At 35.4% G+C, this 19,958-nt stretch overlaps 3 protein-coding genes across 56 annotated transcripts in view; 2 read left to right on the top strand and 1 right to left on the bottom strand.

Moving 5' to 3' along the window:
* znf740a (zinc finger protein 740a) overlaps nucleotides 1-11,737 on the top strand; it is a 45,725-nt gene extending 33,988 nt beyond the window's left edge. For 26 of the 50 annotated variants that reach the window (XM_087273042.1, XM_087273036.1, XM_087273029.1 and 23 more), the window contains 3 exons: nucleotides 1,349-1,432; nucleotides 6,650-6,768; nucleotides 9,367-11,737. In XM_087273042.1, the coding sequence (XP_087129168.1) occupies nucleotides 1,349-1,432; nucleotides 6,650-6,768; nucleotides 9,367-9,531 (368 nt within the window). In that variant the 3' untranslated portion in view covers nucleotides 9,532-11,737. The remainder of the gene's footprint in view (nucleotides 1-1,348; nucleotides 1,433-6,649; nucleotides 6,769-9,366) is intronic. The other 24 variants (XM_087273057.1, XM_087273054.1, XM_087273049.1 and 21 more) reach the window with 1 other exon arrangement.
* The window catches only part of rbms2a (RNA binding motif, single stranded interacting protein 2a), a 608,287-nt gene that overhangs the window by 238,183 nt on the left and 350,146 nt on the right, over nucleotides 1-19,958 (bottom strand). The window lies entirely within an intron of this gene.
* Nucleotides 14,345-19,958, top strand: part of hnrnpa1a (heterogeneous nuclear ribonucleoprotein A1a) — a 13,937-nt gene continuing 8,323 nt past the window's right edge. For 2 of the 4 annotated variants that reach the window (NR_155546.2, NM_001362378.2), the window contains 7 exon segments: nucleotides 14,363-14,469; nucleotides 15,090-15,212; nucleotides 15,297-15,443; nucleotides 16,620-16,830; nucleotides 18,137-18,229; nucleotides 18,343-18,420; nucleotides 18,968-19,051. Coding sequence is in view for 2 of the 4 variants with exons in the window: in NM_001362378.2 (NP_001349307.2) it covers nucleotides 14,389-14,469; nucleotides 15,090-15,212; nucleotides 15,297-15,443; nucleotides 16,620-16,830; nucleotides 18,137-18,229; nucleotides 18,343-18,420; nucleotides 18,968-19,051 (817 nt within the window). In the remaining 2 variants the exon portion in view is untranslated. 4 annotated transcript variants of the gene reach the window in all.

Raw genomic sequence — 19,958 nt, 5'->3', positions numbered from 1 at the left:
ATATTTATTCTCTAGAGTTCATTTTTCCAGATAATAATTGACTTGTGGACACTGAACGACTTGTTTGAGGTAAATGTAAAGTTAAATCACATAATAATAATAATAATATTAATTCCTTACATTTATATAGCGCTTTTCTGGACACTCAAAGCGCTTTACACATTGGGGGGAATCTCTTCCAGCTGATTGGTGGAGAGGAGAGAGAGTGATGAAGCCAATCAGGATAGGGGGAGGGTTAGGAGGCCATGATGGACAGAGGCCAGTGGGCGGATTTATCCAGGATGCCAGGGTTAAACCCCTACTCTTTTTCGAAGGACATCCTGAGATTTTTAATGACCACAGAGATTCAGGACCTCAGTTTAACGTCTCAATTGAAAACAGTTATCAAACAAAACGTTGAAAACAAAACGTCACTATACTGCTGTTTATAAATTATTTTACTGTGGCCGATGTTAACATTTTTATGGCTGGGAGATTAGTTAAAATAAAAACGTTGAAAACACAGCACGGGTGTGTAGTCAGTAGTAAATCTCCTCTATAGGCGCTCTTGTGCTGAATCTCCAAACACCCATGAAGAAGAAACCAGGAAATCCCCATAGCATTGCATTATAAACAGAAGATTTAGCAGCTTATATTGATTTGCCATCGCTAATAATCACATGACAACATAATCATCCCATGGAAGGATTTATTTCAAACACTCAGCTGAAGTTATGAAGTGAGTTTGACGCAAAAATATGTTATTAAATAGGGTAATTTCACCTGCAGAATGACTAAAACTGGCAGAAAAGACTTAAATCGCCCTCTACTAGTTTGTGCTATAACTTGTAGTAAAGTAGGAATGATATCTTTCACTCACTGCATTTCTTTTTCAAGTTTAATAACAAAAGTTACAGCATTTAAGATTTTGAGTCTTTAAAATCTATCAAAACACAAAGCTGCTTGATGTGTAACTACTAGTGAACTTGGGTTTTAATAATCAATTATTAAAATGAATCTATATTAAACCAGGAGTATCAAATTAAGCTATGCACATGCAGTGGTTAAAATGACACACATGACAACACATGCGTACCAAGCCAAAAGACCCATGCCGAATAAGTGTACCATTACACCCCTACTAAACTAAGGAAAACATTTGCTTTAACCCTAAAAAACGAAAAAATATCATGTCAGTATTCATATTTTAAACCGCTCTCACAATATTTGCTTTTGTAATACGGCAAGTGTAAACCATAATGAGTAAAAAATGCAGAATTGAATATACTTATTGTTAAAGCATTTAAAAAATGTTTGCTGCTTTGGATGTTTTGCAAAGACATTCACTAAAAATTGACTCTACATTTAGGGGTGAAGCCGTATGCTTGTTCCATGTGCGACATGAGGTTTTTCCAACGTTACCACTTGGAAAGACACAGCCTCACTCACACTGGTATGTGTCCTTTCACTGCACTCTGATTCTTGGATTGGGGCTGGAGTTTGTATATATTTTGTGGATCGGAAACAAACACAATGATGTAGCTTTTTTAATAACTATTTTTTTGCATTAGTTATTTCCCTTTTGTTTGATAACATCAAGTTTTGGATTATCTAGGTCTCATTTCTCTGTGGAGGTGTTTGATTTCTGTGCATATTGCATTTGTTTGCTGTCATTTATGTGTTGCATACTGATATAGCAGTGTCTTTTTAAGCATTTATACTTTAAAGTAAGTACGCACAACCTCAGTCTCAAACCAGGTTAGCTGAAACCAAAACCTCAGTGTGCCATTTTAAAGCCCGTTCACACCAAGGATGATAGCTGTAATGATAAAGATGTAGTGGAGAGTTTACACCAGTGGTTCACAACTTTTTTTCCTGCAAACTCCTATTTCAACATTCAGTTTTCCTAATGACCCCTTTAAAAAAAAAAAGATGAAGATTTAAAGGGCCATGACACCCCCCACTTTCGATTAAAGTCTACTTCAGAGTTTTTTCAAAAGATGCATGATTAATGGGCGTGGAGCTCCGCGAGCATCGGGTAGGAGTGTGCGTGGCCAGCAGGGGAGAACGTGAGTGAACGAAGCTAGCTCACAAAATGAGACAAACCGTGAGGAGACGCATGAGTTTTCAGTTTACAAAGTTAAAATGCAAAGAAATGAACTGTGATTTAGTGCCCTGCTACATTTGTTATTCGTAATTTCATATACACATAACCACAATTTATATCATTATAAAGATAAAAGTGTTCACGTAAACCCTATAAATGAGGACTTCTCCCTCAATCCCTGTATCTAGCAGACTCAGTGCAGCAGGTCTCCTGACCTGTCTATTTTAACCATTAACCCTGCTGGTAATCTGGAGGATTTAGGCAAACACAACAGCACAGCGATGTGTCTGAATGTAAACGAACTCCTGATAAAAGACAGCGTCCGCCATTCTCTAATTCTCATGCTGCTCTCCCGACAAAAATGCTAGCAGCACACACAGCTTTGCTGTATCGGCCCTGACAAGATCGCGGGGGAAAACATGCAACAAACCCCATGAATCATGGAAACAAACGCATATGAGCCTTCATGAACAGCTTAATACTGTGTGCCCGTGTCGTGGGTCCGTGACGTGTATCACAGCTCGGGCTTGACTCTGGCAGGTCTCATGAATAATTAAGCAGCCGGCTCTTCTCATAGGATAAGAAAACTCCGCTATGAATAATAATGAGAAACCGACGCGTCATCATTGCACTTGCAGTTCTGCACTACGTCGCCGATTTTGATCCACCCCAAAAATCATTTTAAACCCGAAAGCTGAAATGAGCTGACAAAAGCTCAAAACTATCCAGTTTCCCCCACAATTAAAGCTGACAGGTGCTAGCATTGTCTTAACTGATGCTCAACACACACACACATCAGTTAATATAAAAAAAAAGTTCTCCAGGGTGTCCTGAACCTTTAAATAATAATGTTTACAATGATGGCCAAATTTAAATGAATAAAAACGTTTGTTGAGCACGTTAAAAACGTTGTCTTGTAGTGCAAATGTTATCTACTAAGACTTATTGTTCAAATAATGTGTTTATTTTATGTTGTTTCATTTAATAATTGTAATAGTGCATATAACAGGGTGTCCGCTGGGTCTTAAATTTCAAAAAGGTCTTAAAAAGTCTTAGATTCACTGAAATATTGTCTTGTTTTAAATCATTTTTAAAAGGTCTTATTTTTCCAATTGTTTATGTAAGGCTACCTAATCGATCCAACACATTGCCACAGCCATATCACTCTGCAGCCCCGGTCACTCACTAATGCCGTACTCACACTAGGTACAGTTGCCTCAAACCGGGCCAAAGCACGCTTGTCCCCTCTCCCGTCTCCCCCGACGGCCCGCACTCACACCACAAACGGGCTTCGGCACGCTTACGTCATCGCTGCTGTGCTGTTCAGTGAGAAGCGCTTTCTCACACAGCAGCACAGTGGAGATTCCTCTAGTTATATCGTTTCAGTCGTTTGATATGCCGTCAAATATTTCGCCAAACAGTCCTTAGGGATGCAGGGACACGCAGTCAGATATTTCGCCGAACAGATCCGCCACTTTTGGCGCTCATAAACAATCATAAAGCTCTCGTGCTACAAGAATGAGGAGTCCTGCTGAAGGTGCAGCTGTCGTGCAGTGAGGGGTTTGCGTCTTTAATAAACTACGGCAGTTTGCGGTCACTGAACAGTAAGAATGATTAATAAATCCATATGAAACAGCGCCTTAAAAGTCACGTCTCGCTTTCAGTTTCGGGCTTTGGCTCGTTTTGCACTCTCACACAAGCGTACCGCGCCAAAGCCCAAGTGAACCGCGCTCAGGCACACCTCTTCCAACCGGGCCAGGGCCGGCCAAGTGAACCATGCTTGAGCCCGATTCAGCGCACTCACACTTCTCAAACGATCCGGGAAACGGGCCTGGGCACGGTACGGATGGCATAGTGTGAGTAGACCCTAAGCAGCTAAGCAGGGCTGAGCCTGGTCAGTCCAGGTGGGAGACCACATGGAAAAGCTAGGTTGGTGTTAGTGAGGCCGGCAGGGGGCGCTCAACCTGCGGTCTGTGTGAGTCCTAATGCCCCAGTATAGTGAAGGGGACGCTATACTGTCAGAGATGTTAAACTGAAGTCCTGACTCTCTGTGGTCATTAAAAATCCTATGGTACTTCTGGTAAAGAGCAGGGGTGTACCCCGGTGTCCTGGCCAAATTTTCTTTCTCGGCCCTCACCCATCATGCACTCCCAATCATCCCCATCCACCGACTTGACTCTATCACTGTCTCTTCACTCCACCAATAGCTGGTGTGTGGTGAAGCACTGGTGGCTTCCATCGCATCATCCAATTGTATGCTGCACACTGGTGGTGGTGTGGATTGATTGTGAAGTGCTTTGGGTGTATGGCCACACACAATAAATGCGCTATATAAATACACACATTACATTACACATCCAATCACCTGTAGGGATAGTTTACAGACTGACCCAAAGAATGACCAGTCTGGTAGATGAAGAAGAGTCAGAGATGTAAATAAATAAATCAAGTTTACTGAAGATAGTTTGCAGTTTCATCAGCAGAAGCCAGCTTCAACACTCGCAATGAGTTCCTAGGCCGCTCTGCTTACAATCACCAATCAATAACAATTATACTCTCAAATAAAGCCATTAACTGCGTCACACATACAGGTGTCCTAATCTGATTGGTTGAAACACAGATAGACTAGGAACATTTCCACGTGGGGTTTGTGCGTATATTCTGAACAATATCTTAAGCATAAACGTCAGACATCCCTTAGACTGATTAGAGCTGGCTCCAGACCTGTGAAACGGATCAACAATCAAATAAAACACACACACTTAAAGTATAATCTGTTTCTTATCCAAGGCTGAGTGTACTGTCAGCCGTCTTTATCGAAACTGGTTAAAAACTGGTATAATCTACATTCAGGCAGTTATATTCTTACTACACAAAGTCTATCTTGAATAAAAAGTAGAATCACTTTAAAAGATTTAACCGTAAAACTATAGCAAAATCTCTTTAGACATTTTAGACAGTATTAACTCATCGAAATAACAATAGAAACAGTTGCTTCCAGTCCTCAGCCCTCAGTTCCACTCAAGGTCTTCATGACCTCTGACCTAGTTTGCTGGCTCCTGAAAATAGGTATAAAGAGACAGGCCAATGCACTGAACATTCTTATATTAAGCAACGTGTTAACTTATTCATTAATTAAAATCAATTCACAGTTAAATACTGAGAAACAGGATGATGAAAAGGATAAACGTTGGTCCATGATGAGACGGACTGGAAAGCAGAAATCCGAATCCTTCACACCATTTTAGCTAAAGTTTTAGCAAATTTCTATTTATAGCTATTATTATAGCAGTCTGTTCTGCATACATTGTTTGTTAAAGTTTTTTTTTTGTTATGTTGGAAAAAATAATACGTATAGAACTAGAGTCTGCTTGTTCTGACACATTATTTAAAATGTGTGGAGAAATAATCATTAATTAGAATACAATAAGAAATAATTTATTAGAATTTAGTTTTTTGATGCGGCAAGTGTATCTGTTATTCACAAGTCTGCAGCCTTAAGCCCTATTGAAGTTTGAAATTTCATTCTTGATGGTCTTAGAAAGATCTTAAGTCTTACATTTGACTTGGTGAAATCCTGATTTAAGCTTAGTCTAACATTGGCTTTAAACTGATCCAGTCTGTGATCTGAACACACTGCAGACATCCTGAATGAAAATGTAAATGCACTTTCGGACAGTAGGTGGCGTTTATGGAAAGGCATTATTCCCTTATTCATCAGGGGTCACTACAGCGGAATGAACCGCCAACTATTCAGGCATATGTTTTACTCAGCGGATACCCTTCTAGCTGCAACCCTGTACTGGGAAACACCCATACACTCTCACATTCATACAAACACTCATACACCACGGCCAATTTAGTTCATCAGTTCCCCTATAGCGCATGTGTTTGTACTGTGGGGGAAACCGGAGCACCCGCAGGAAACTCACACCAACACGGGGAGAACATGCAAACTCCACACGGAAAAGCCAACTGGTACAGCCTGGACTCGAACCAGAGACCTTCTTGCTATGAGGCCAAAGTGCTAACCACTGAGCCACCGTGTCTCCCTATTAATTAAATTAATTTTCAGTAATTTGTTTAATCCTTAAATTGTTATCTGTTTCATTTGTACAAGCAATCTGAAACTAGAGAGACCCCTCATGAATCGGGTTGGGAACCACTGGTTTACAGCATATCTATTATGGTAATACCACAGAGAGGAATAATATCATTTGAATTAATTCTGAACGTTTAGCTAATCAGAATTAATCCTGCTTTAACGAGCTTGAGCGTTTAAAGGGACAGAAGGCAGAACTACTGAACGTTATATTGCATTGATGTGGATGTTAATATACAGTAGTTATTCTTACAGTTTTCATTCTTGGTGAGAACAGGTCTTCACTAATAAGCAGTTTTTCACTCGAATTTGAATATACTCTACAAACTCGAGTTTGTATGAAGTCATACTTATTGCTAAGCTTGAATATACTCTGTATTTAAGGTTTTTATTGTGTGTTGTGGCATGCTGTGGGACTGATGGTGTACTTTGCTTTAATAACCAGTGTGTTCCTCTGACAGGAGAGAAGCCGTTTGCGTGTGACATGTGTGACATGCGCTTCATTCAGAGGTATCATCTGGAGCGACACAAGCGTGTTCACAGCGGAGAAAAGCCTTACCAGTGTGAGCGCTGCCAACAGGTGAGAGCATGCTGGGTTTTCAGGATTATTAGGCTTTTTTTCCACACAAACATGAAAAAAATCTCCAGACTGATATTTTTCTGATCTCATAACTCTGTGGTTGGTAGTTTTGGCAAATATAAACAGATGTTTCAATATAATGTGAACAGACTTTCTCTGTGAATTTGATTCGAGTTTTTAACTGCAGATGTCTCCTCTATATTGATGGAGTTGCTCAGTGTCAGGTGACTGAAACTGAAACTTTCTGAAAACTCCAGTCATGTCATGGTAAAGGTTTTCTGAAACTTCGGTTGCAGTGTGATCGTGTGTCCACTTTTTACTTCTTTCTGATTGGCCAACGTGGCTGGGTTCACACCAATCATGGAAGACGCAATTTCAGAAAACTTTCGCATGTTTGCATCACTTTGTCATTTTCACCGCAGGATAGTAATCTACCTTTGATCTCACGTTTGCATTGACTGTAGGCCGTTTGGTATGAACTCAGCACAAAAAGGTTTGTATCGCCACCTATTGGTTTGGCGCGCCCTTAACATGAATCACAGTACGTTTTTGGATTTCATGTGGAGGGAGTTTTTTTTTTTTTTTTTTTTTTTTTTAATGGAGGTGAAACTCTTTATTTATATAAAAAAAAACTCCTAATACATATATAAACTCTTAATTATAAAAATACCTTTGTACGTGTGACCTAGTACCTTTGCCCTGTCCCAAATCTTACCTTATATCCTGTCATTCACTATTCCCTTTATTAGTCTACTAATATATGTGTGTGTTTGTGTATGTATGTATGTATATATATATATATATATATATATATATATATATATATATATATATATATATATATATATATTAGTTTTATATATAATTAAATTGAAATAAAATTATATATTTGTTATTATTTTTATTTATTTTTTCTTCTATTCTATTACTTTCTAATATCAGCATTTAATTAATTTATTAAAAAAAAAAAAAAAAAATATATATATATATATATATATATATATATATATATATATATATATATATATATATATATATATATATATATATATAAATAAATTTTTAAACATACACCGACTCACAGAGAACTACAGGTCAACAGGGAGAGGCTTCTGATTTAAACTGGACTGACTGAATATCTACTATTAAATATCTACTATTCATAAATATACAGCCACATGTTAAATATAGTAAAACACCCTAAATCTGTTGATACGCGTTGATCTGATGGGGTGATGGTGGTTGAGTTCCCAAATCCTAAAATTATAGTTGTTAATAACTTTGACATGGTGTCTTTGTTATTGCATCTTTTCTACAATATGTTTATATTGTGTATATACTTTTCTCTCTCGATCTCCTTTATTATATGTATATTTGATATTTTTGGTATTTATGTTTCGAAGTGTTCAGTGTAGAACCAGAAGTCTTTTATTTTGAATTAATTACCATTACGGATATAAACAGACACAGAAAGATCGCACATGATCACGGCGTCCCAGCTGTGCGGTCTGCTACGGACTAAAGGTTTAGCTTCTGGTTTGATTGGAGAACAAGCTACTGACACTTCGTTTAATGTTTGTTTGTTTGTTTGTATTGAGTTTGTATATTGAGTTTAAGTGATGTCTGTTTGTTTGTATATGGTTTTCATATTTGCTTAAATTTGGTTTCATTTTCTCTTTGTATACAAGCTCTTACGGTGTTTGCCGTACGGTGCAAGGTGTACAGTGTTTGGCCTATGGTATAAGGTGTTTGATTTTGACGACAGCGTCAGTGAAGTGAATGCTGCACTGAAATAAATCATGGGAAAACACCAGTGAAAGAGTCAATCCTTTATTGAACCAGGGAGCTACACTAGTATTATATTGAGAGTTATTTTAAGCTATCTCACCGCCCACCTGCAGGATTGCCAAGGCCTACTAGTGGGCCGCGGCCCACCGGTTAAGAATATCTGATTTAGCCCACTTGAGTGATTCCAGTGTTATGGATGTGATATTTGCAGTGAAAACTCGAAACATAAATTCACAGAGAAAGTCAGTGTTAACATTATATAAAAACATCTGTTTATATTTTCCAAAACTGTTATTCGCAGAGTTATGGATCACAAAAATATCAATCAGGAAACATCTTAAATGGTTTAATTAAGGGAAATAAGCATGTTTTATGGATGTGACCAAAAATGTCTGTGAGTTTACAGTATACAACATACTTTGTAGAAATTCTGTGAATTAAACTGCACAACCCAAGAGAAACAATGCTAATCAACAGGATAAGAGTTTCTCTCTAGAGAACAAACATGATTGATTTTATTTTATCTTTGTATTTATGAAGGAAAAGCTTGGTTATGGATGTGACAGATGTGAAATTAGCACTTGTGTGACTTTGGTAAATCAAATATAATTGTTTGAAAACACTGACAGAGACATTTCTGAGTGTTTTTACAGGACTGTCAAATACAAACCCACACTAAAAACCTAGAAAGGGTTTCACTATTTTGGTGAAAACTGTATTTTTTTCATGGCAAGGTTGATAATTGCATGGAATTGATTGTGTTTTGTAAATTAGACTCCTTCTAACTCCGTTTTTACGTGCGTGTTGTAGAATTTCTCACGCACAGACAGACTGTTGAGACACCGGCGGTTGTGTCAGGGTCGTGGCGTGACCAAAGTCGAAGCGCAGCCGTGCCCTTACACACAGGAGCCTCCGCCGGCCCCCACGCCCACATGGAGCCCCCTGCATCCGGCCCCAGGACGACTGGCCGTGTGACATGCCCTAAGAAGACAACACACCTCTGAACACCACCACTGCCGAGTGCAGACCGCTTCCCTCCTCAGAAACACACACGGTTTGACCACCCAGGCTTCTTTTGTACTTTTTGGTAACACAATTAGAGGGTTTTATGGTACTTTAAAAAGAGACGAGGAACAAACACACACACACACACACACACACATGGCTGATGTGGGAAATATGTTACTAACCAAAAAACAAAAGTGGTACAACCTGTCATATATAAACTGATATTCATACACTATGTAATAGACTGTTTATAACACTGAAGCACACAAAGAAACACACACACTCATCACACATCCACAGGACAACATTTGATCTGATATTGTAAGTGTGTGAAATTGAAAGATGTGTATATTAATGTGTGTAACAGCTGGTTTGTTCTGTCTTTGTCATACAAATCTGACTAGAAACCATGTTTGATCGTCAACTCGCTCAATCAGAAATTATAATTTGCACAAAGAAAATGAAGCCTATTTTAGGACCAGATTGTTTTTTTATTATTTAGCAAATTTTAGGGTTGTCACGATGCTAGAATTCGGTATCAATCGATGCTGAAATTTTAAAGACGTCCCTTTCCCGTTGACATTTGAGCGCTGTTGAGCGATTTCATAAGCAGTGCTGATTGACCATTGTGTTCACGTGCTCAACAGAAATGACTGTGATTGGTCCTGAAGGTCATCAGTTCACCGAACTCACCGCTGTTTACTGAGTGTAACCACAGAGACAAGGACACTCGAGCATTTTAAAGCTGCGGTTCATCAGCGGATCGCTCACATGTCAGCTTATAGACAAACCAGCTGATCGACGTGACTTTGTTTACACTCGGTAAACAGTGGTGAGTTCGGTGAACTGATGACCTTCGTGGCCAATCACAGTCATTTCTGTTGAGCACGTGAACACAATAGCAAATCAGCGCTGTTTTAGAACGCGTTCAGATGTTAGTGGGAAATGGACGTCTTTAAAATTACAATACCAATTGGTACCAAATTCTAATAACCTGACAACACTAGAATATTTGATTGATATTATTAAGAAGAATATGCATTTCGGTCTCTAATATGGATAATTAGATAAATGCATAAGCACTGAAGGCTTTTAAAGTTTGCTCTACTGACTTTTGGAAATTACTAGTAATTAATAAACAGGAAAAACACTACAATTATGAATCAAATTTAAGTTTAAAATGCTTTAATGAGCAAGACCTTCAGTACAGTAATTACTGTTTTTTGCTAATAAATCAAACATAACTGGCTACTTTTATTTTCATAAGGTATTAAACAAGACTAATAAATAGCTTTTTACATAGTTTTGCTTGTTAAAATTCTAAATGTAATACTAAAAATTAAATGGTCCCAAAAATAGGCATTTTCTATGTGCTAATATATTAATATTTTCTGATTTTGGATGATATTATGGGCAAAAATGTGCGACTAATTTTGACTACATTAATGAAAACGTCCAAAAGACCCACATTATGTTATGTACAGATTTATATGTGCGACATTATTCCATCTTGTGGCCTTAGGATGTGCTCATGTGTATTATATTTTGGTTTGGATTTTTTTTACTCCTTTGTTATGAAAAGATGATATACTTTTTATTTGACTGAATCGCCACAGGTCAGAGAGGCTGCCTTTTTAGTTTTGTTTCTTTCCAAAGTCATGTAAAGGTCGTATTGCATCGTGAAGGAGCTCAGCTGTGTTGCTTCTCTGTGGATGTAGTGTTTTCCGCTGTAATCTCTGCGATGGAGGAGTTCGAGCAGTGTTTTATTTTATTTTACTTTATGCAATGCCTTCACGAGCGGTCGACCTCAAACAGAGCAAAACACGCTGATGTTTCTGTTGCGCCACATGATATCAGCTTTTTAACGTGTCATATTATCTGCTGTCGGACGAGGCTCTCGGCTGAATGGACTGAATTGGGCATTTCTGATGGAAACGGAGGGACGTCTGCTGTTTATTGACTGAAGATTGCTGCATTTTTATGTAATGACTGAATATTTTTCTTTTTATCGTTACACGTATGTTTATATATTACTGAACTGGTTAAACCTCTTAGTTCTATAGCAACAAACTTTGTGTATTTTGAGGACCTTTTTACTCTAATATAATTTTAAAACACTGGAGAGATACATGTGTGAAATGATAATCTATAAATGGACATATACAGTTCAAAATGTATGTCTATGTTTGTGTGTGTGTGTGTATCATTTCATATATTGAAGGTTAATCGCGCATATATATATATATATATATATATATATATATACATATATATATATACATTATATATATATATATATATATATATATATATATATATATATACATATATATATATATATATATATATATATATATATACATATATATATATATATATATATATATATATACATATATATATATATATATATATATATATATATATATATATACATATATATATATATATATATATATATATATATATATATATATATACATATATATATATATATATATATATATATATATACATATATATATATATACATATATATATATATATATATATACATATATATATATATATATATATATATATATATATATATATACATATATATATATATATATATATATATATATATATATATATACATATATATATATATATATATATATATATATATATATATACATATATATATATATATATATATATATATATATATATATATATATATATATATATATATATATATATATATATAGGAGATGCAGCAAGGACAATAAGTATTGAACACATTGTTTTTTCCTGGGAATAATATTTCTAAATGAACTGTTGACATTGAATTGAGACAGATTTTGTTAAAAACCCAAACAATACAAGCATAAAAATATACAAAACAAATCTGGAAAATGAGTTGTGTCTAATAACAATGAAATGACACAAGGAGAAACTCCTGAACAACTGAAATGTGTTTAACACTTTATATAAAAGGCTTTTTTGGTGACTACAGCTTAAAGACGCCTCTCAATTGGAGAATGAAGTCACATGCATTACTCAGGTGTGAGTTTTTCCACAGACTTCAACAGAGTGTGTAAATCTCGATGCTTCTGTGGGTCTCGTCTATAAATCTGAGCTTTATTCTGTATTCTCTATTGGATTCAGCTCAGGTGATTGGCTGGGCCATTCCACAGCTTGATTTTCTTTCTCTGAAAGCATCTGAGAGTCTCTTGGCTGTGTTTTGAATCATTGTTCTGCTGAAATGTCCACCCTGGGTTCATCTTCATCCTCCTGCTAATGTAGATGTTGGACTGAAGCAGCTGATATTCATTTACACTGAGGAAGGGCAGAGGCTTGCTGAAGAACTACTGATAGATTTCAGCTGCTGTCTGGGCTTTCACTGCTGAACTACACCTCCCTTCTTGTGTTCAATACTTTTTCCCTGCGTCATTTCAGTTTCTTACGCATAACTTTATGAGTAAACTAATTAGACTTTTTCATTGCATATATAAATTTATTTGGTTGTTACCAACAATTGGGGAAAATTTCAAATCAACAGCACCTTTAGAAACATGTTTTCTGAGGAAAATGGTGACATGTTCAATACTTATTTTGATATAAAATATAAACATGCACACAAACATACACACACTGAACATACTGATCATTAGCTTGTAGTTGATAGAATAAAAGCCTCTCTTCAGTATCTATTGGGAACGTTATTACAGTTTGCATATATCTGTTATGCGCATAAACTGTAAAGAAAGAAGCAATAGAAGACATACCTTCGAATCATTTTGGGAAGTTTTTGGAAAGATGAAGAGACAGAATCAGCAGTGAGTTATGAAAAAAGTCATTGTTTTCTTTATTTGATGCATGACACTGAATTCCTTTTTCGGATGCGTCTGAATGCAAAAGAACATGTTTGGTTGTTTGTTTCTTTATAAAGACTTCTGATCAGTGTTTCATTTCATAGTTTAATTTGTGTGGAGAAGAGAGGGGCTTCCTTTATGCATAAATAAAATACTAAATAAATTATGTGGTTTTCATATTTCATTTTCAGTCTTGTAATTTTATTACCTATTTGTCCAAATTTTTCTTGCCACTTTAATAAGCTTTGTGTTTTACAAATAATGTTTTAATTCAATTTAAAATGAGTGTGAATAAAAAAATAATAATTATGCATATATATGTATATGTATATATATATATATATATATATATATATATATATATATATATATCTTTACAAAAAAAATTTAAAGGAAGGAGTAATAGACATTACTTTTGACTTGTGTATGTAAAACTTCCCAAGAAAAAACATCAACTACAAAGCATTATTGAGTGTATTATAGCAAGTTTTACAATTAAAAAAAGAATCATGCATTCATCAAAGTTAATTATTTTGTGAAATGAATCAAAAATATACACTGAAACCTATTTTCACAAATCATCAGAACATTTACAAGTACAAAATAGACGTAAAAAGTACAAAATAGATGTAAAAGACTTTCAGGCTCAGTGTTACAAACAGAACATTGTGGTGAAATTTCAGTTTTAAATGTATTAATAAATATATTGCAGGGATAGTACCTGTTTAATATTTTGGAATTAATTTATTTTACCTTATTTGGGGGTAAAAACGTATTACTTGTTGACCAAATATCATCTATAAAAGGTTAAGAAAAATATTGTTTCCATTTCAACCAATATTGTGTTAGCTTTTGTGTTAGTTTGTTTGGGTCGCCATTTTCTCGCAGGAAAGAAAAAAGGGGGACGTGCTTTCAAGTGAGTGACGCACTTTGCACGTGACCTGACGTCGTGCAGCCAGCAGCAATGCCACCCGCCATTAAACCTAAAAAAGAAAGGGAAGCGGAGTCTGCTGTTAGTCACCGCGTGACCGCCATGTCCAAAGAGGTACGTCTCAAAACTATGCTCCAGACTGGTTGATTATCTAATAATGCTTAATATTTATGTTGCTGTTAGATAGTAGTGCCTAAATAAACACATTTAGTGTGTGTGGAAGGGTGGGTTTATTTCTAAAAGGCAGTTTTTTTTCGATGCTTCGTCTCGTTTCTTTGTTCGCCGCTGCGGCTCGAATCGATTCACAAGCAGAAACGCGTTTTAGTTTGATTTGAAGCATCTCAAACTTTCACTTTGCTCCAATTTTGCTAATATTGTTGTTTATGTGGATGTATTTTGTCGAAATGTTTGTAAATATGCTGGTTTCATTTGTGATGGCGGTGTAGGCCGCACGTTTCCGGATGCGCTGCGGAAAATATCGAGCGCGTGTTAGCATTGCAGTTTTCAATTACAGATTTAATTAAATTTAGCATTATTTGCCGTTTGAAAAATAGTTTTTAAGGTAATTTACCCTGATATAAGGTTATTTACGGTTATGAAAGGTAATTTAAATTATACTGTTCATGCAAGTATGTGTGTAGCGCGTGCATCGAGAAAACGCCCACATACTGGCTTTAACCGGTGATTGTGTGCTAATATATAACGTTTAATACTTGCAATCCTTTTTTCCACAGCAACAGACCCCTCGTGAGCCCGAGCAGCTCCGAAAGCTGTTCATCGGGGGCCTCAGTTTCGAGACGACAGATGAGAGTCTGAGGGCCCATTTCGAGCAATGGGGAACCCTCACAGACTGTGTGGTGAGTCCCTCTGCAGCCATTCACATGCTAATGAATGAACGAGAAGAGCATCTGAAAGTAGCTGGTTTTCTTTACTGCTCACAGGTGATGAGGGACCCCAACACAAAGAGGTCGAGGGGATTTGGCTTCGTCACCTACAGTTCAGTGGGTGAAGTAGACGCAGCGATGGACGCACGTCCCCACAAAGTCGACGGACGGGCTGTTGAACCCAAGAGGGCCGTGTCTAGAGAAGTATGTTGTTTTGTGTGTGTGTGTTGAATGTGGGGTCAAGTTGGTTTTATATTCGTGCATTCTGACTTTCTCCTTAATATAATATCAGATACGTATTTTTTGAAAATTCTAAATGGAGAAATGATGTTAGCAGACAATGACTATCACCACATTGCTCGCATTCAATTAAGTAAAGCTTATGTTGTTTAAGTAATTTATATGCAATTTCAGCCTGAAATGTTTAAAGTAGCATGGTTAACAACAATATTAAATGCAGTGTCACAAGTTGTGGCTGTTCATAAATGAACGAATGTGCGAATATAAAACAAACTTAACCTCAATTAAATCCAGCAACATTCCAGTTGTGTAAAATCACATTTTAGTTTGCCACTAAAATATACAGTATGTGTTGTGGTAATTTATAACAGTTTGATTTTGTTCACTGTTGGGCCATTTTTTTTTTTTTAATAAAGTAAAATTTTGCTAAATATGATTGTAAGTTCTAATTTATTTACTCTATTCCCAAGTAAATCTGAAGTTTTGCATTTACTCCTTTATTGTGTGCTTTTATCCACAGCGACATACAAGTGACAAAAGAAGCAAATCATCAAATTAGTGTGTTTAAATAGACTCAAATTAGTAAAGGCATTCATAATGTTAAAGATTATTTTCAGCTCTTATATTTTTGTTTCAGGGTCACATGACCATTCAGAAATAATTTTATGCGTATTTTGACGTTTTATTTTTTAATATTATAAGATGATACTGGTTTTGTAATCAGTGTTTGAAATGCAAAATTATGAATGCCTTTCCTGTCATTTAAGTTTGTCATATGTCTTATTTATCACACTCTTCTTAAGTATTATGCATTTGTTTTCAACATTTTAAACAACCATGTTTCTTGATCCATCTAATTAGCATAGTATCATAATTTTAGCGATTATGTAAAACTGTAATATTGATAATGGAAAATCAGCTGTGAAACAGAATTAAATTGTATTATAAAATGGTCACATGTTTTAAATTGTTCCTTTTTTAAGCAAATTAAAAATTTTCTTGCAGGTTTTGCTGTATTTTTCTTTAAATGCAGTGCTATTGCAACCTCCAAGAATGGCTTAAGTTCTAATTATTGTAATCAAATGACCATTTGTGCGTGCATTAACTATATAATATAAATGGTTTATTATATGATTTTAGGACTCGTCCAAGCCAGGCGCTCACTCCACTGTTAAAAAGATGTTTGTGGGTGGAATCAAAGAGGACACGGATGAGGAACACTTGCGCGAGTACTTCGGCCAGTTTGGTAAGATTGACGAGGTGAACATCATGACTGAGAAGAACAGCGATAAGAGGAGGGGCTTCGCCTTCATCACCTTCGATGACCACGATGCCGTCGACAGGATTGTCAGTAAGTGACCACAACTCATTTGTGTCCCTCATTTGGACCTTAAACCAACTATTTGTTCATGTGTTCGTAAAATGACATGCAAGAAACAAACTTCATGAAAGTTAGCCTTAGTGTTGGTCAAAGACACCTTTAAATTGACAGATCGTTAAGATGGGATTGTTTTTAACCACTGCAGAATCGGATGCTTCAGGATGATGCTAGTGTTAATACTTGAAGATGCTCTCACCTGCTCTTTGTTAAAGCACTTTAACTATGAAGGTTGCATTATTAGCTTGGTGGCTTTAATTCTATGTGGATCTTATATATTATTCAGGTCATTCTGATGAATCTTTTTTTAACACCTGATACAAATACATTACATGTTTCATACACATTAAATAAATGCATTTTTTTAGCAATTATCAAAAATAAATGGTAAAACAGTAACCCTTATGTTATCTTGGTGGTTTTCATCCAAAATGGGATCCTTTTGATTCTCATTTTAAGATAGTAGGATGACATTATTTTGGGAGAATGCTTTGAAAATTTCCAAAAACTCAATACAATAGGCAAAGTGACTACCCTTTCATTGTGTTGATGGCTGTTTTTGCCCCATTGACTTTCATTATAATGATATTTTTAGATTGCAGGGCCATGCCATTGTGTAATTATGCATGCATTTTTCACCCAAATTAGTGACATTGATCTTTGCAATTAAAGAGTCAAAATCTTAGATTTTTTTACATGATCATGACTGAGGTTAATTAATAGATTTGTAAAAATAAAAAAAGGATAGGGGAGATATTTATCATATACGTTTTTACAGCAGTTGAATTCAGAAGATGTTTTTATGTCAAACACAACTAGAGGCTAGTAAATTTGAACAATACAGGGTTAATATAATGCACAGGTGTCAAATCCAGTTTCTGGAGGGCTGCAGCTCTGCACAGTTTAGTTCCAACCCTGCTTCAACACACCTACCTGCAGGTTTTTAAACGATACTGAAGGACTCGATTAGTTTGATCAGGTGTTTAACTTGGGTTGGAACAAAACCAAAACTGAAAGACCTGTAATGGGTGTGACCAAGGAGACATCTAAAACATGCAGTTCTGGTGGTCCTCCAGGAATGTGGTTGGGAAACTGCACTAAACTGTCCTCCAGGAATTGAGTTGGACACCAATGAAATATTGTATATCTGAAGTATAAATTTTCTCGCCATGAAAATGGCTATGGAAGCTGGTGTAGCGTCAAACAATCACCCATTTTCAGCCCATTACATGTAAAATGTCTGTTTGTTTTTATTTCAATCTGTGTCCTTGATCCACAGTTCAGAAGTACCACACGGTGAACGGCCACAACTGTGAAGTCAGGAAAGCTCTGTCTAGAGAGGAGATGAATAGAGTGTCCATGAATTCACGAGGTAAGCCATGGGTGTTGTAAAGTGTATTCAGACGCTATCGTTTTATTGTGCTGTTTTCATATTCCTGTGTTTTCTTCTGATGATCATAATTCTTTTCACAATGCCTATTTTAGGAGGCCGAGGAGGCGGTGGTGGCAGCGGCGGTGGAAACTTTGGTAGAGGAGGAGGTGGTGGTGGTGGAGGATACGGAGGTAATTTTTTAAAATTCATTTATATATAAACACTGACTATATTGTCCTTATACAATGCAGAATTATTATTTTTACAGCAGAACTACTTAATATTTAAGTTTTGTTTGCTGCACTGGCTTTAAAATAAGGGGAAAATACATTGACATTAGGAAAAGATGCCTTGTCATTAGTAATACTTAACAAAAATTAAGTTTATTAAAGGGATAGTTCACCCCAAAAAAAAAAAAAAAAATATATATATATATATATATATATATATATATATATATATATATATATATATATATATATATAAATTTTTTTTTTTTTTTTTTTTTGTAAGTCAGTGGTTACAGAAGAAACCACCACTTAAGGCAGTGTTTTCATTTTTGGGTGAACTATTCCTTTGTTTAATTGTATAATATAGTTTTACATGTATTGTTGCAAAATATTACAGATTTCTACCATGCATATGTTTGGTTTGTTTTCAATATATGAATATGCACAACTACTCATCTGCAGTGTGCAGTTTATAATTATCACATGCTTTTTTTTTCTTTTTTTTTAGGTGGATATGGAGGAGGTGGTGGAAGAGGAGGCGGTGGAGGATACGGTGGAGGCGATGGATATAACGGCTATGGTGGAGGAAATGGTATATCAACAGACAAAAGTAGGATTTATAGTAGTTCACCGTGGTGTGGCAACACACCAGGGTTGTTTCAGCAAAGATATTTTTCAATAAAATGCATTAACTAAAAAAATTAAGTCAAACTGTCACTGATAAACTCACTGAAATAAATATATAATTAGCAGAAAAATATATATATTCGAAGATTTTCTGAATTAAGCACTAATTCAAAGCTAAAAATCTGACCTGCAGCTGTTTATAGAAACCCTTTACTTACAAGTACATCAGGCAAGCACATGATTACTTTATTTATTTATTTATTTATTTATTTATATATATATATATATATATATATATATATATATATATATATATATATATATATATATATATATATATATATATATATATATATATATATATAAGCAAACATGTTCTGAATTTTCTTCATTTGTCAAGTAAATCAGACATGTTTTACCTAAAAATTAACCGTTTAATAATATAATTTTTACTCCTGGCTATGCCCATGTACTATGATTTTGGTTTGATGTTTGTTCAAACAATTATTTATATTTAGATGTTTGCACAAGAGTTAATGTAAGCTGTTAAACAATTGTTTTGTGAGCTCTGCTAAACAAAAATTACTAAAACTAAATGTATAAGAACTAAATAGAAATTGTTCACAAAATAAAAATTAAAAACAAATCAAATAATGAAAATGACAAACTAAACTGAGAAGTACAGCAAAGTAAAAAATACGATGGAGTAACTTAAATGCAAAACTATAATACCCTGGCAACACTCTAAAGCCAACATTCAGTTTTATCAAACTGATTTTATTAAGTTAATGCAGTAAATAAAAAATATTTTAAATCAAATTCAAAGTTTAATAAACACTTGCTATATTTGGTACAACGTATGGACTTGCTCT

This window comes from Danio rerio, chromosome 11 (genome assembly GCF_052040795.2).
Source record: "Danio rerio strain M-AB ecotype USA chromosome 11, GRCz13ab, whole genome shotgun sequence".
Taxonomy (NCBI): Eukaryota; Metazoa; Chordata; class Actinopteri; order Cypriniformes; family Danionidae; genus Danio; species Danio rerio.
Note: the sequence above shows the minus strand (reverse complement) of the source record. Positions and strands in the feature narration are given on the sequence as shown.